Source organism: Dendropsophus ebraccatus, chromosome 2 (genome assembly GCF_027789765.1).
Source record: "Dendropsophus ebraccatus isolate aDenEbr1 chromosome 2, aDenEbr1.pat, whole genome shotgun sequence".
Lineage (NCBI taxonomy): Eukaryota > Metazoa > Chordata > Amphibia > Anura > Hylidae > Dendropsophus > Dendropsophus ebraccatus.
Genome location: NC_091455.1, coordinates 199963450 through 199981790, shown reverse-complemented (window position 1 = coordinate 199981790; position 18341 = coordinate 199963450). Strand labels below are relative to the sequence as shown.

At 43.2% G+C, this 18341-nt stretch overlaps 1 protein-coding gene across 20 annotated transcripts in view; it reads right to left on the bottom strand.

Annotated features, from left to right (window-relative positions):
• The window catches only part of KIAA1217 (KIAA1217 ortholog), a 454907-nt gene that overhangs the window by 143244 nt on the left and 293322 nt on the right, over positions 1-18341 (bottom strand). For 13 of the 20 annotated variants that reach the window (XM_069959082.1, XM_069959081.1, XM_069959065.1 and 10 more), the window contains exon 3: positions 5386-5466. The exons of 5 other annotated variants lie outside the window; for them this stretch is intronic. In XM_069959082.1, the coding sequence (XP_069815183.1) occupies positions 5386-5466 (81 nt within the window). Of the gene's footprint in view, positions 1-5385; positions 5467-15344; positions 15425-18341 lie in introns of those variants that run through there. 2 more of the 20 variants (XM_069959069.1, XM_069959070.1) reach the window with 2 other exon arrangements.

Below are 18341 nucleotides of genomic sequence, written 5' to 3'. Positions count from 1 at the left end.
CCTGGCCTTATTGAATTATAACCATGTGACACATAGTAGCACTTTACTCTGATTTATCCGGAATATTTACATTGTCCAGGATACTAGATTGACAATTAAATTATCCATTGACTTTATATCCCAGATGCTGTTTGTCTATCATGTCGAGCTATTAGGCAATTCTGAGGCTGGAAACAAATTGTATACAAATGCGGGGTGATAAATGGATATTTAATAGACCAGAGTCCAGCAGCTATTAAAGGGGTACTCTGGTGAAAATCTTTTTCTTTCAAATCAACTGGTGTTAGAAAGTTATATAGATTTATAATTCAAATCTTAAGTCTTCCCATAGTTATCAGCTGCTGTATGTCCTGCAGGAAGTAATGTATTCTCGTCAGTGTGACCCAGTGCTCTCTGCTGCTACCTCTGCCCAGAGCAGTAGCAAATCAACATAGTAAACCTCTCCTGTTCTGGACAGTTCCTGACATGGACAGAGGTGGCAGCAGAGAGCACTGTGTCCACACTAAGGATAACTTCAACTCTACACAGAGAAGCATACCTGAGGCTAGGTACTGACCCCAGTAGGACAAAGCTGCAGTTCAAGCCTGTGTATCCTACTGTAACGCACGGCTATTCAGGGAAACCCTGAGAAGTCTCTTCAACCCAGAGCAGGGACCTAGAACCTCGTACTACCTTAGCAGGACGGGTACCCCAACATTATAGTCAGACCAACAAGGGACAATATCACTTTAAAGCAACTCTGTACCCACAATCTGACCTCCCCAAACCACTTGTACCTTAAGATAGTTGCTTTTAATCCAAGATCTGTGCTGTGGTCCGTTCGGCAGGTGATGCAGTTATTGTCCTAAAAAACAACTTTTAAACTGGCAGCCCTGTGCCAAACTGGCGTGGTCTAGACTGTGTATGCATTAGGCTGGCACAACCTCTCTGTCCCTCCTCCCCGCCCTCCTCATCATTAGGAATGCTCCAGGCAGATTGTCTACTATTCCTCACCTGTGTCAGCCTGGCACATGGGCTGGATCGTTAAGACACCTGTGCAATGTTCAGCATGGAGAAAATGTTTTAGGGGCATTCCTAATGATGAAGAGGGTGGGGAGGAGGGACGGAGGGGTGGCGATAAGGTTGGGGAACGGATACTGTAAGCCTCCGCCGTTTGACACAGGGCTACAAGTTTAAAAGTAGTTTTTTAGGACAATAACTGCATCACCTGCCGAACGGACCCCAGGACAGATCTTGGATTAAAAGCAGCTATCCGAAGGTACAAGTGGTTTGGGGGGGTCATATTGTGGGTACAGAGTCGCTTTAATGTTGGAGCTTTTCTGGCACATATGGCAAATGTAAATTGCAGTATGTAAGTAATCTAAACAACTCTGCAATGTGCATGAGGCCTTACTGACATATTCACAATATAGTAGCCAATAGTCAAAGTGGCATTACTGACATGCTTCATCATGGGAGACAAGTTTCCATCTAACATAAGGTCAGCTCTCTCTATGTGTAAATCCCCGTCTCCTATTCAAGGTGACATTTTTTTAATGCCGCCTCATGTAAAGGAAACGTGTCTTAGCGCTGAATGTCTGGGCTGACACTTTATTAAGTATGCATTGACTTACATTAATAAATGCATAATGCAGGCGCATCAATTCATAATACATGTCTCTACACACAGTACATTCAGTTCTAATCATAATCAATAAGAGCTCCGCAGCACCATCTCCGCTACTACAAGCAGAACACTGGAGGCACACACTACAGAATATATCTAGTGTTCAGCTTACGTATAGAGTTATATTACATAAACAGATCATTAACTTTCTATATATATATATATTATATTACTTAGTTTGTATTATACTTTACAGCTGCATTTACATATCTTTAGGCTTCAGAGCTGAAATTTTCCAATACTGCTTACTGATGATTTTCACTCTGAAACAAGTCACGAATAAACCAACTGATGTCTCATTGCCATCCTGATAACTTTACCACCAGTGCCAACTAACCCAGCCTTTGCCTTTCCTTTTCTATAAAACTCCAATTATAATTTTATAAATTTAAAGGGGTATTTTACAAAAAAAAAAAAAAATCTTTCAGATCAACTGGTGCTAGAAAGTGCCATAGATTTCTAATTTACTTTTATTAAAAAAAAAACTCCAGTCTTCCAATACTTATCAGCAGCTTTATGTCCTGCAGGAAGTGGTGTATTCTTTCCAGTCTGACACGGTGCTCTCTGCTACCACCTCTGTCCATGTCAGGAACTGTCTAGAACAGCAGCAAATTCTCCTGCTCTCCAGACTGGAAAGAAGTCCTACATGAAGTGTAAAGTACTTGAAGACTTGAGATTTTTTAATAGAAGTAAATTAGAAATCTCTAGCACTTTCTGGTTCATTTAAAATGAAAAAAAAAAAAAGGTGAACAACCCCTTTATAGAAAACAAAAGAGCAAAAATTCTTCTTCGTTGGTCATTGGTTGATTCTGGTGATGTTCAAGGAACAAAAGTACCTGACATAGTCATTAATAAAAAGCTGCCCCTTTGACAGCCGACAGCTGTCAGATGACAGCTCGGAACAGCCGGATCTTTTCTGCCAAACGTTGCAAAAGAGGTTGCCAACATGTACAAATAATCGTAGGAAATATCAGAAGATAAATTCAATCAAAGTGTGTCGGAATAGGTGGTTTGTCCTTGGTAGAATTCCCTTCTTTCACTCTTACAATCCAATAACCGAATACCAAAAATTGCTGGAATAATTTACCTAAATTGTTGAGTAAAATTACCCACTCCATCAATTCCTCCGACTTACCTCTGTTCTCTTCGGGAGGGCTGTGTACCATAGTTACAGAAGTTCAGAGGTAGAAGAGTCCACCTCGTCCTCTAATAGGGGGCCGATAATCCATCTTACCTTTCTGTAAGTATTTATGCCCTCGGAGAACTTTCCATTGGCTTCCCCCCCTTTGCTGTTTGGGAAGACACCCACCTATACGGTTACTCTTGATGTGCTACACATGCCAAGCGTATCACTTATTCTTTCAACACATAATAAGCCGAAGACATTAGGTTCATTGGGAAGAGCAATGTGACCTTTAACTACGCGGCTCTTAATGCCAACTTGAAAGACAATAAATGCTGAAATGGAATTATCTCCTCATTTCTCCTTTGCAAAGAATGCCAGTGGCATGGGTGGGTGGGGGAGCGTGGTAAAGTTCACCGACACAAGAAATGACATTCTTACAGGGATGGGGGGGCTTACTCTTAAGGACAAGTCTTTAATGAAAATCCAACAAAATTGTATATGAAGTAAAAACCTCTTCACTCTTTACGTCCTTTGGCCTCATCAGTGTAATAGGTGTAGAATATGGAGGAGCCCGTGTCCTGCTATGGGCCCATTGTAACCCCATTCTTCTCTGTTAATATATGGAAACACATGAGAAGAAGTATCATGGCATGGTCAACTGGAAGTTTCTCAACATCAATAGATATCCCCCTATCCTCGGGATACAGAGTCGGACTGGCCCACATAAGGACTGGAGGAATCTTCGGTGGGCCCCCAGCTTTAGAACCTGCACAAACATTGACGGACATGTTGTTTATCACTGGTTCTTCATTGGTGGGCCCCCAGGATCATTTCTTCTGGTGGGCCCCAGATACCCCAGTCCGACAGTGAGGGAAAGGGGTGTATTCAGTTAGATCATTGGTTATTGTCACAAGGCATGCCAACACTCAAATCCAAAAGAAAGCATCTCCAAAAAAAAAAAATCAAAAAGTTTTTTGCAGTTTCTAGGAAAACTTGCTGACAAATAGAGTGGTCATTACTCCCACTAGACTTGCCACCAGGTCTGGGGTAAGTAAACCCATTGGACTTAAGGAGCCACGGTGAACTGGGGAAACATACAATAAACCTGAAAGTCAGAGGGCCTACTCTGGCCCATATACAAATGGGGAATGGGCCTTGGTCATTAAAGAGGAACTCCAGTAAAAAAAATGTAACCCTGTTTAATCTCAACCATTAATCTAAGCTTCTGTGTAATAGGTTTCTATTACATGAATTGGTGTGTTTGTCTGCAGCACATCCTGACACCCTGAAGCTGCTGAGAATCCTCACTGTCTGGTCCACTCTGTCTCCACACCTCTGTCCTTCCCCCTCCCTTCTGAGACTCTCTGTCTTTTTTGTTGCCAGGCAAGCTGTAACACCCCATCTGTAACCCCGCCCACCACTGACATCACACAGTGATCACCTGGCCAAGGGGTGGGGAAACAACAGCCTCTCCTGAGTAGTATAGGGCTAAGGAGACACTGTTGTTTCATCTCTCTCTCTATTCTAGTAAATTTATTTAGATAGTGGTGGGCAGATACTACAAGACAGGGGCGGGTACCAGGCAGTTGGTTCTGAGGTGCAACGCAAAGAGTTTATTATCTATTTTGAAGTATGGAAAGTTATGGTGCTTATTTTTTCATGGGTAATTTGCACTCTCATTCTCACAGAGGATGGGGATGTATACAGTATGGAGCAAGAACCACAGAGGGGGTAGGGAGGTATACATTATGGGGTCTTACTGCAGGGGGGGGGTTATACAGTATGGGGAGGGGAGAACTACAAGGGGGGATGTATACAATATGGAGGAAGAACTACAGAAGGGGAGGTATACAATATGGAGGAAGAACTACAGAAAGGGAGGTATACAATATGGAGGAAGAACTACAGAGGGGGAGGTATACAGAATGCAGGAAGAACTACAGAGGGGGTAAGGAGGTATACAGAATGGGTGGCCTTGCTGCAGGGGGTGGGATTGAATACAATATTGGGGGGAGAACTACAGAGGAGAGAGGGAGGTATTCAGTATGGGGAGGGAACTTACAGAATAGGGGTCTAATATATGGCAGCTAACTACCATATATAGTGGGGATACAGTGTAGGGGCATACTGGGTTTCATTAAAACCGCCCTGAAAATAAGTCCTAGTCCTTTCTTCAAAAAACAAACAAACACATAAATAAATAATAATATAAGACCCTGTGAATCAGGACAGTATAATTGCATTATTTAGGAACATTACAATAACCCATATGGAGGGCATCCCCACTGCACAGGGCCCCAGCCATCTCAATGGAAGTCATAATGGTCGCCATATTTCTCCTCTTAAGCTTTAGATATAGTTTTCCAGAGATAAGTTTACCCACCTACAGAGGATAGTTCAAGATATTTTTTATCCCCCCCCCCCCCCCCCGGGAATGCCACCTAAGCCATGCTTTGTTAAGTGTAATCCATGCAATTCTCCCTTCAGATTAGCCGATCCATTCACACTGCAAACTACACGTCATTAAAAGTGGAAAATCGCAAGCCGTAAAAGGAATAAAACACACACAAAAAAAAAGGAATAAAGTACTAACTCTCTGAGAGGATTCAATTTTCATCAAGTACCTTTGAATGTCAAGTTCTGAATGGAGTGAGGCCAGCATACACTGCACAGCCTGTGGATGGAGAAGGAAGACAAAAGAGAGAAGAAAGAGGCAATTTGTAGCAGCAAAATAAAAAGATTTCTCCTGGCTTCTTATCCCTGTCATTATCTCTCTTCACAAAGGGACTAAATAAAGACAAGTCAAAGACAAAGTCAATGTGGATTTACCGACACTGAAATAATGTGGCGTATAAGCTGAATTCTCCGGTCAATATTCTCTTGCATTGTAATACAATACAAACCCAACACCGGGGAATTAACAGGAGGGCGCTTGTTTGTCGCACCGGCCGCTCCGCAGGTGGCACATGGCACTTCATGTCAGTGTCAGCCAACGCGTTCGCTTTATACGGCACTTACCAGAGCGCTAGTCTCGCCACTTATTGTGATAATGTCACTTATCGGACCCGCTGAGTGGTGTGCGTGGCACTCAGCATATCATCTGTATAAAAGGCGCTCAATGACCCACTTCTATTCAGTGTTATAAAGGGAGCGATGGGCCACTAAGAAACCAGGGCTCTTCAGAAAATATACCATCGGACGCAGTACTAGGAAATGTTTATAATATAGGGAAATGGGTTTGCCCACCTCTTAGTTATTTTGGGAACTGTCCTTGAAGTGAATGTGACCTATTACCCTCTAATCTGCCACCATAGCGTGTCCCGTGCAATGTCCTGTGCAGCAAAGAGGAGAAAATAAAGGAGTTATAAGGAGTAAAGTGTTGTCTAAAGAGTAATTGGCAGGGTGGGGAGCAAATAGCTCCTTGTTCTGTCAATTGGAGTACTGCATGTACCTGGGAGCGCTTGTTGAAGTCCGTTCAGTTAATGGAGTAGGTTAAACACCTGTAGCCAACCCAGAAGCAGGGGGCCCAGGCCGAGTGCTGACACCAGCTTGGCAGTTTTTCCTGTTGGCCTAGTCCATTTGGGGAGGTGGCCCACTCTAGCTTCAGACCCACCAGGAGATTCCACAGTTTTCCGGTAGGCCAGTCTGAGCCTACCTATGAGGAGTCATGCAGTCCTGGATTGATTGACATCACTACAGACCAGTTCTGGTGGTATCTGGTGCATGAACCATAAAGCAAGATACATCTATGTACTATGCACACACCATAGGCTGCCACTGTAATGGCCTGGGGGACTGGATGACTCTTCAGGGGTCCAGGATCACTAACATGACTCTTCAGGGGTCCAGGGCCTCTAACATAACTCTTCAGGGGTCCAGGGCTATTCACATGCTTCTTCCCAGGTATTGCATAAAATTTTATAGCTTTTAGAATTTATATAACAGAGATTATCATAACTCCCATTGGTTCCTGTGCCTATTGGGCCTCACAATTCCAAGTTAATCAGTATGGGAGGGGGTTAAATGTGTGTTTTCTTTTTTTTTCTTTTGTGCAGATTTTTTTTCCAATACAGAGCTGCAACTACTGCTTGTATAATAGTATGCAGTGAGCTCCCTCTAGTGGTGGCTGCAGCCAGTCTGCATGCTAGTATATAAATCATTTATCAGCATGTAATCTTCAGTTATGGACCTTCAAGGCGACAGGGCTGGAGAGATGTTGTGTATCTCTTCTGTGAATATCAGTGGACTGTACAGATCTGAGTATTACTATGCTTTCTGTATACTACAACCACTTGTTACTGTATCCCTGCCGCTCCTTCCTATTGACACAGCATGTCCTGCAGCCCAGAGCCAGCTAAGCTGGGGAAATACCAGACAGCTATTTATCAGAGAAAGAAAACACATGCAAAGTGGAATACGAGAAGGACTCTAGGGGCTGGGTGACAGAAGAAGACGAGGAAGAAACACGTTATATAAAGGCAGAATAAACTGTACAAGTAGCAAGTATATCCATTGCCTCTCAGCCATCCCCTGCCCAGCGGAAACTTGGGCGCATTTCAATGTGAGCTGGAAAAATAAGATTAGTATAAAGCCTCCTGACTGGACTCCAGAGTATACATGTACACTCGGCTTGGCTGAGCATGCATGTATTTTCAATGTATGAGAAGGGGGAAATCCAGTTGCTACAAGACACCATTGGTGGCAGCTTATCTCCCCAAAAACAAAAGGATTGGGTCGCTGGATTTTCACTTCCCAAGGAAGTAAATCCAGAACTGCTCCAGACACGGAGTAATTTACTTCTATTAAAACATCCAGTACTTATCAGCTGCTGTATGTCCTGCAGGAAGTGGTGTATTCTTTCCAGTCTGACACAGCGCTCTTTGCTGCCACCTCTGTCCATGTCAGGAACTGTCCAGAGCAGTAGCAAATCCCCATAGAAAACCTCTCCTGCTCTGAACAGTTCCTGACATGGACAGAGGTGGCAGCAAAGAGCGCTGTGTCAGACTGGAAAGAATACACCACTTCCTTCAGGACATACAGCAGCTGATAAGTACTGGAAGACTTGAGTTTTTTTTTTTTTTATGGAAGTAAATTAAAAATTTCTGGCACTTTCTGGCACCAGATTTGAAAGAGAAAAAAAAATTGCTGAACAACCCCTTTAACACTTTCATAGCTAAGTCAGTCGAGCGCAGTAATACAGGACTATAACAAATGCTCGGTTTACATTTGATGACTATATCAGCTGGAGCCGTACTAAATGCATTCAGCAGATCTTTATTATATTGTAAAACAAATGTAGGCCTCTAAGAGGGATTGCGCTGTTAAATCCTCCTTGATAACATTCAGCGGTGCCGTCACTTTTCTTTCTATACGTTAATTCCATTTCTGCTGCTCGGCTAATCCAGACTCTACCTGCTCTCCTTTGTAGCCGGCATATTGTATTAGCTTAGATAACCTTATTTATATCGCCCCTATTGTCCTGGTATTAATAGGGATCCTTTGTGATAGCCGTACAGGCTGAGCCGTACTGAGAAACCAGAACACAATCCGCCAGGCTTACACGGCAGCCATTGTGTCGGCTTCTGGCAATCCTCGATTAAAATTGTATTTGAAATTTAAGTAAAATCTGTTACGTTCTTATCTCTGGAACTAAATGTTACCGCTGTGTGTATTATAAGACGTCCCCACATTACATATATATATATATATATATATATATATATATATATATATATATACAATATTCTCAGTGTCGCACCTGCGATATAAGTATTATGCCATGGTATATGTTATGGAGCTGGGAGACGGCCTGGCAGCGATCTGCTTCCCCTACCTCCTGATACCCAGTCATAGAAGGAATCGATCATTCCATGTGAGAAATTCCTGTTGCTTTTGCCCCGCTCACACCATGGAGCGTGCTGGTGGCTCCTGAAAATTTCTAAAATCTTACCTTAAAGGCGTATTACGTTCTTTCTAATTTTTTTTTTTTTTTCATGTATTTATATCACTTTGTAATATAAAGAATTTTTATTTTATTTTACATTTTTACATGGTGGCAGCACAGCCTCTCTGCTGCCTCTAATGGCTGTGTTGGGAACTGCAGGGCTGCTCAAGCCCTGGTCCTGACACAGTTACAAATCGCTAGTGATACTGAGCCTCCCCTAATGTCTATATACTATGTTACCATTAGAATAGACATAGGGGGAGATTTATCAAACATGGTGTAAAGTGAAACTGGCTCAGTTGCCCCTAGCAACCAATCAGATTCCACCTTTCATTCCTCACAAGCAGTTTGGAAAATGAAAGGTGGTATCTGATTGGTTGCTAGGGGCAACTGAGCCAGTTTCACTTTACACCATGTTTAAAAAATCTCCCCATACACTTTAGGAAGCTGTCTGGGTAAGTGGCCCTGCAGCCGTACGGGCATAACTGTCAACCACTACGGTGTGGTGGGCTGCACGCTACTGACACAGACAGCTTCCTCAAGTGTAATGTTTACTCTAATGGTAATATGTATTATATAGACATCAGGGGAGGATCAGTATCACTAATGATGCACTAGCCATATGTAATTGTGCTTGAGCAGCCCTGCAGTTCCTGACACAGCCAATGTAAAAACACTCAATGTAAAAAAAATCTATAAAAATAAATAAATAGATGAATTTACTTTAAAAAGTTAGAATACAAAGTTAGGCAACTTTATGAAATATCAATCAAAATTCTCCTCAGTAAAATGTCCGCATTGTGTTTAGCCTGCAGCTGCCCCTATAAACTGCCTATAGATTCTCACTGCTCCCATTAAGTTCAGGCTTGTTTTTGAGCAGGTTTTACTTTTTGCTGGGACCATCTTGCAGTACATAAGACCTTTAATTGCTTTTTATTACTGCAATTCTGGTATTCATTTTTTTTTTACAGCATTCCATATGCTGGTTACATAACATGATAGCTTTTATACTTTGTGCCATTACGGACATGGCCAAAACAATTATGTTGTTGGCTTTGTTTTGTTTTTTTTTTCACATATTTTAAACATTTTATTACCCATTTTTCCCCTCAGTCGCAGGAACATGACTGCGCTTGTATAGTACATTACAATACTTCTGTACTGCAGTGTATGATGCCCGTCAGCATAACACTGACAGGCATCCTATACCAGGCCCTAATAAGTGTACTAAGATGGCAATGCTGGGAGCAATTGTTATGACCTACGCTGCCATATCAATCCATCAGAACCCTGCCAACAAGACAAGCAGGAGATGCTATTGTCATATATAGATTTATAATTTACTTCTATTTTAAAACCTCAAGTACTTATCAGCTGCTGTATGTACTGCCGGAAGTCGTATATTCTTTCTAGTCTGAAACAGTGCTTATTGCTGCCACCTCTGTCTATGACAGGAACTGTTAAGAGCGATAACAAATCCCCCTAGAAAATGCCTCCTGCTCTGAACAGTTCCAGTTCACAGACAGAGGTGGCAGCAGAGAGCACCATATCAGACTAGAAAGAATACACCACTTCCTGCAGAACATGCAGCAGCTGATAAGTACGGGAAGACTGGAGATTTTGAAAAAGAATTGATTTAAAAATTTGCATAGCTTTCTAATACCAGCTGATTTGAAAGGAACAAAAAACCCTTTAAGCAATGTTCAACCCTACACCACTACATCACTGACAGTACCATGCATCGATGGTTCACTCTAGAAAACAATGCCGACCTCTTTACTGCTTACACGACCCTTCTGATTGGCAGAAAAGAAATTGCTGTAATCAGGTAGAAGGGCCATACGTCAAGCGAGGAGCAAGAAACAAAGAGAAACCCATATCCATGTATCTGTGTACCTCCATAGTGCTCTCAGAGCAGCCGTATAGTTGATGATCCTGTGGAATTGACCACATTGTCATAAGTATTGGTCCATCATCCATCAGCATATATTATTTCACCATTTACTCTGCCCTCTTCAACCTGGAATAATATCCACATACACTATAAAAACAGGTCGATAGCCGGCTACTCCAGCTATGTGTTCTCTGTGAGGACGAAGATAACAACTTTCTGAAAGAAACTGCGAGTCAGTAATGGAAACGCCAAAGCACAGGGGTATGGCTGGGGGGCCGAAGGTTCTCCTACCTACTATTGATTTAGTACCACAATATATTAAAAAAACAAACATGGGCACCAGTGGTGTAGCATGGATTGCCTGCACCGGATCCAGACAAGTATTGTGCCCCCTATCCTAGCCTGACCAACGTAAAGCGAGCAGCAATGCATATGTAGTGTCCCAGCACAGGTGTATCACTAAGTCTTTATTACACCTGAGCAAAGTATCTCTGTCAGGTATCACACAAAAGGGGATGAAGGATATTGCATTGTATGTTTTCCCACTAGGTGTCACTGTCTCTAATATAAATATGCAAAAAAAACACTGTAGAGACACCATTATGTGCCTCGACGTCAGTGAGCTAGCCAGACCTTGAGACCCTGAGGTCAACCAGCGTCACTTACTAGGCATGGTTGGGGGTCTCCTTTTTTGCACCACGATCTCTCGGGCACTGTTTTTGATCGCACCCACACCTACACCGGGGTTATGCCTCTCTCAGTCGCAGTGCCGGGGGTGGGTTCCAACACCACTTCTGGCCACCGTGATAAGTGCCCAAGTGACCCTACACTCGGCACATACAGTATCTGCATCACTGCTCCTTGCAGTATGGAGATTTAAATAACTGCACTTCCTATACCGCATGATAGGGGGCGTAATGCTTGCATTGCAATTTAGGAACATTGTCTGAGCACCAGGTTTTTCACCCAGAATTTTGCAGGACAACCACCATTGTGCACCCAAATGGCCCCTTGTACTAAGTCTTAATATCTTATGTGTAGTTGGGACAGACAGCTAGAGATTGTTTCTAGCCCAGTAGCTGTCAGGGCGCACCATGCACCACGACTGTTTTAGGAGCCATAGAAAGTTGTGTCCAGCGGGCTCATAAACAGCGCAGTACAGGCAATAAAATAGCAGCTGGCATAAGCTAATTTAATAACAGAATTAAAACCACTCCATTCCGGCCCAGTAATATCCTTAACATAGAATTAACCTAATGATCAAACAGATTCTAGGGTTTTATATTAACAAGCAAACTAAGAGCGGCGCTTCGCCAGGCGCTTCAGTCTCCCCAAATAATTCCCGGGCACCATGACAACTTGGCACAGGGATATTACGCAGACCTATGTCAGCGCACAGATGCGGCATTAACAATGCATTATCCCAGTGAATGCTGGAGTATTTTCAGCGCGCATTCTGCACACGTACAGGAAGCTATTACCAGTCATAATTATTATCACACGCATTTGGACTAGGAATATAAAGTTCTTTACAGATTCTAAATTACCGCTTTTCTATATGTAGTTTTGGGGGTTTCTTATTTTAAAGGGGTACTCTGGCGAAAATCAACTGGTTTCATAAAGTTATATAGATTTGTCATTTACTTCTATTTAAAAATATCAAGTCTTCCCATACTTAACAGCTGCTGTATGTCCTGCAGGAAGTGGTGTATTCTTTCCAGTCTGACATGTTGCTCTCTGCTGCCACCTCTGTCCATGTCAGGAACTGTCCAGAGCAGTAGCAAATCCCAATAGTAAACCTCTCCTGCTCTGGACAATTCCTGACATGGACAGAGGTGGCAGCTGAGAGCACTGTGTCAGACTGGAAAGGATACACCACTTCCTGCAGGACATACAGCAGCTGTTAAGTACTGGAAGACTAGAGATTTTTTAATAGAAGTAAAATACAAATCTATTGAACACTCTGAATTCAGTTGATTTAAAGGAAAAAGATTTTCGTTGGAGTACCATGTACCAGTAACATGAGTGGTCCCCTTAGGGAGGAGTAGTGCTCATCCTGGTTGGCACAGCCACCGGATCATCTGTAAAGGAGAAGTCCGTGGAAAATTAACGTATTGTATTGCCCCCCCAAAAGTTATAGAAATCCCCAATAGACCCTTATTATGCGAAATGCACATAAAGTGCTTTTTTTCCTGCACTTACTACTGCATCAAGGCTTCAATTCCTGGATAACATGGTCATTTAACTTCCTGGATAACATGGTGATGTCACGACTCGACTGGAGAGGATGATGGCAGAGGGATGCTCAGTGTCCCTCCAGTGCCCTGTGTCCCTCAGTGTCCCCCTGCCATCATCCTCTCCAGCAGCCACAGCCCGCACAGCCCTGGGAGTCGGGTTGTGACATCACAATCTTATCCAGGAAGTGAAGCCTTGATGCAGTAGTAAGTGCAGGGAAAAAAGCATTTTATGTGCATTTCCCGTAATAAGTGTATATTGGTAATTTGTATACCTTTTGGGGGCAAATACAACACTTAAATAAAAATTTTCGCCTGACTTTTCCTTTAATTACCATGCACCCCCACTGCAATTCTCCTACACTTGCTGCTGCTGGCTTTGCCCATAGGGTGCCTGTAAGCTTCCTTCCTGCCTCTTAAAAAACCCAGCCAATCAGTGATAACCACCTACTATATAACTTCTCTTTATAACTTTATACTTATCCATTACTGTGTATGACCCTGGCGTGTTAACTGACCTCTGTAACCTGTGCTGCCCGCCCTCTCCTTTCCCTTAATCCTTGAGTTTGCATGAACTCTGCCTCCCCAGACCTTGGCCTGTACCCATACTCTCCTCTTATGTATCTCTGGGACCACAAGGTGAGCTGCCGCCAATATCAGAGAGGGAAAACTGTTTGGCTTCGGCAATGTTCTCTGAACCTGAACGCTCAGCCTTTGACTCCTCACAGCTGCAGAGGTTTGATGTAGTCTTAAAGGAGAAGTCCGGCAAATTTTGTATTGCCCCCCAAAGTTATACAAATCACCAATATACACTTATTGACATAAAGTGCTTTTTCCCCTGCACTTACTACTGCATCAAGGCTTCACTTCCTGGATAACATGGTGATGTCACTTCCTGGATAACATGGTGATGTCACTTCCTGGATAACATGGTGATGTCACTTCCTGGATAACATGGTGATGTCACTTCCTGGATAACATGGTGATGTCACTTCCTGATAACATGGTGATGTCACTTCCTGGATAACATGGTGATGTCACGACCCGACTCCCAGAGCCCAGTGTCCCTCCAATGCCCAGTGTCCCTCAGTGTCCCTCTGCCATCATCCTCTCCAGCAGCAACAGCCCGCACAGCTCTGGGAGTCTGGTCGTGACATCACCATGTTATCCAGGAAGTGACATCACCATTTTATCCAGGAAGTGACATCACCATGTTATCCAGGAAGTGAAGCCTTGATGCAGTAGTAAGTGCAGGGAAAAAAGCACTTTATAAGCATTTCCCGTAATAAGTGTATATTGGTAATTTGTATAACTTTGGGGGGCAATACAATACTTTAATAAAAATTTTCACCGGACTTCTCTTTTAACCCATAGCTGCACCAGGACGTTACTGAACGTCCTGGTGCCGCTATGGGAGTTCAGAGGGGGGTCTTTGAACTGCCGCGATCCCGGGTGCCTCATGTAGCCCGGGATCGCGGCTATTAGCGGGCAAGGTCCGATCGCCGTGCCCACTAAGCAGCTGTCAAAGTTGACAGCTGCTTCTAAATACTTGCTCATCTCCATCCCTGGTTTGCTATCGCCGCGTGCGTAATCGCCCGAACTATTAATTAATCACATTCCTGATCTCACACGGTAAATGGCGTAAACGTAAAAAAAAATCCCAAAGTGCAAAATTGCGCATTTTTGGTCGCATCAAATCCAGAATAATTGGAATAAAAAGCTATATCGTATATCGAAGTCGTATATGCGCAATCAAGGAACCGATAGAAAGATCACATCATAGCGCAAAAAATGACACCTTACAAAGCCCCATAGACCAAAGGATAAAAGCGCTATAAGCCTGGGAATGGAGCGATTTTAAGGAACATATATTTTCTTTAAAAGGTTTTAATTTTTTACAAGCCATCAAATCAAATAAAAGTTATACATGTAACATATCGTTGTAATCGTAACAACTTAAGGAACATATATAACAAGTTAGTTTTACCCCAGGGCAAACGGAGTAAAAACAACCCCCCCCCCCACCCCCCCAATAAAAAAAATAAAAAAACTTTTTTTTTTTTTTTCAATTTCACCACACATATAATTTTTTTCTGGTTTCCCAGCACATTTTAGGCAAAATTACATCTTCCATAGCAAAGTACAATTAGTTGCGCAAAAAATAAGGGCTCATTTGGGTCTCTAGGTGGAAAAATGCAGGCGCTATGGCCTTATATACACGAGGAAAAAAAAACGAAAGCGCAAAAATGAAAACTGGCTGTGTCCCCTAAGGGTTAAGGAGTCCTGGATACAATACACCCATAGACCAAGACCACACAAATCCAAGACCTGGTGCCACCTTGTAGAGGGGTTATGGGTGAAAACTAGGGGACCACTTACGTAACACCCTTATGAACGGCCCAGAGCCAAACCGGTAATTATAGAAGGTCCACACCCACTGGTGGTTTCAGTTGATGCCCCCCAATCCCTATTGGCCATACCTAAGAAATGAATTAGATAAAACATCCATAGTGGGAGATCCATAGTGGGAGATTTATCAAAGATGGTGTAAACTGGCCCAGTTGCCCCTAGCAACCAATCAGATTCCACCTTTCATTCCTCACAGACTCTTTGGAAAATGAAAGGTGGAATCTGATTGGTTGCTAAAGGCGACTGAGCCAGTTTCACTTTACACCATCTTTGATAAATCTCCCCCATGTGTTTTTGCCCTTGGGCCCAGCCACTTCGAGTCGTAGTAAATACCTCCTTCATGTTTTACCAGTTTGACTTCATTCCTCCCACTTGTCACCTCAGGGCAGCATTGTGGCTATTAGTCATTGCTTTGTAAAGCCTCGAGCTTTCTGACTGCTGAAGGCTATGCCATCTATGTCTGGTCTATGCCAGTGTACTAGTATATAAAGAACCATACAATAGAGGGTTTCATTACTATTGTGTCCACATAATAGTAACATATGACGGCCAAACAATAATGCCACACAGTTACTTCATGTTTTTGGTGGGACCGGCCAACCATTTTTGTTTACTCTGCCTCCACAGATGAAGTCAGGGGAGAGAAGCACCAGCCATATTGAATTTCAATCGCCTGAACTTTTTGTTCTTGAACAGGAAATCTGTTGCCAGATTCGGCCAAGCCAAGTGTTTATGTGTACGGTGGGATGGAGAGAGACCGCTGCTCCAGCTATCGCATGTATATGGCTAACTTAAAGGGGTACTCTCATCTCAGCTTGTTATTTCCTATCCATACAATAGGGGATAAAAAGCTGATCGATGAGGGTCCCACGATCCCAAGAATGGGGGTACCTGCACGGCCACAACATTAATTTTCTATAGGGCCACCAAGTGCTAAGGATAATGTTAAAATGTATGATGTTCACAAGTAGAGATGAGCGAACCTAGAACACGCTCGAGTTTTGTCCGAACCCGAAAGTTCGGCATTTAATCACTGGTTTTGAAAAAGTAGCAAACTGGCTCTCTTACAGAAAGAGAAAAACTATTTCTTAGTAGCTAAACCAAAGTTTGATCCAAAAGGGAAGGCCAATCACCTATAGACAGCTGCTCTGGGGTTCTTGCTCCTCCTCAGTACAGAGCAGGGTACTATTTGGTTAGAGAGATTCCTTAAAGTGACTCTGTACCCACAATCTGCCCCCCCAAGCCGCTTGTACCATTAGATAGCTGCTTTTAATCCAAGATCTGTCCTGGGGTCCGTTCGGCAGGTGATGCAGTTATTGTCCTAAAAAACAACTTTTAAATTTGCAGCCCCGTGTCCAACGGTCATGGCTTGGAGTATGTGTGCCCTAACTTTGCACACCCTCTCCGTCCCTCCTCCCCACCCTCTTCATCATTAGGAATGCCACTGGAACATTTTCTCCTGTCTGAACATTGAAAAGTTGCATTAACGATCCAGCCCATGTGCCGTACTGACACAGGTGGGGAATAGGAGACAATCGGCCTGAAGCATTCCTAATGATGAGGAGGGCGGGGACGAGGGACAGAGGGGTTGTGCCAGCCTAATGCATACACAATCTAGGCCACGGCCGTTGGGCAAGGGGGCTGCCAGTTTAACCCATAGCTGCACCAGGACGTTACTGAACGCGCGGCGACCCCCCTCTGAACTGCCGCGATCCCAGGTGCCGCATGTAGCCCGGGATCGCGGCTATTAGCGGGCACGGTCCGATCGCCGTGCTAATTAAGTACTTAGAAGCAGCTGTCAAAGTTGACAGCTGCTTCTAAATACTTGCTCAAATCCATCCCTGGTGGTCTAGTGGGGGGATCGCCCCCCTGCGGCGCGATTGCGGGGGGGCGATCCCCGCATCCATCCCGGGCCGGGGTCTGCGCCGTAATGGCGCTGATCCCGGCTCGGCATTCTATTGCTTTTGGCTGCAGCAGCCAAAAGCAATAGAACACCGATCTCATGGATTCATGCAGTATAACTATACTGCATGGATCTCTATGAGAGATCAGAGTGCACATACTAGAAGTCCCCCAGGGTATATAACCCTAACCCCAGGGGAAATAACCCTAACCCCAGGGGGGCTTCTAGTATATGTGTAAAGTAAAAGAAAAATGTATTTTTAATAACACAAAATCCCCTCCCCTAATAAAAGTCTGAATCACCCCCTTTCCCCATTTTATAAATAAAAATAAATAAATAAATTAATAAACAAACATGTTTGGTATCGCCGCGTGCGTAATCGCCCGAACTATTAATTAATCACATTCCTGATCTCACACGGTAAACGGCGTCAGCGCAAAAAAATCCCAAAGTGCAAAATTGCGCATTTTTGGTCGCATCAAATCCAGAATAATTGTAATAAAAAGCGATCAAAAAGTCATATATGCGCAATCAAGTTACCGATAGAAAGAACACATCATGCCGCAAAAAATGACACCTCATACAGACCCATAGACCAAAGGATAAAAGCGCTATAAGCCTGGGAATGGAGCGATTTTAAGGAACATATATTTTCTTTAAAAGGTTTAAATTTTTTACAAGCCATCAAATCAAATAAAAGTTATACATGTTACATATCGTTGTAATCGTAACAACTTAAGGAACATATATAATGAGTCAGTTTTACCCCAGGGCGAACGGAGTAAAAACAACCCCCCCCCCCCCCAAATAAAAAAAAAAAAACATTTTTTTTTTCAATTTCACCACACATATAATTTTTTTCTGGTTTCCCGGCACATTTTAGGCAAAAATTACATCTGCCATAGCAAAGTACAATTAGTTGCGCAAAAAATAAGGGCTCATTTGGGTCTCTAGGTGGAAAAATGCAGGCACTATGGCCTTATATACACGAGGAGGGAAAAACGAAAACGCAAAAATGAAAACTGGCTGTGTCCCCTAAGGGTTAAAAGTTGTTTTTTAGGACAATACAGGACAGACGGACCCCAGGACAGATCTTGGATTAAAAGCAGCTATCTGATGGTACAAGTGGTTTGGGGGGGTCATTGTGGGTACAGAGTTGCTTTAA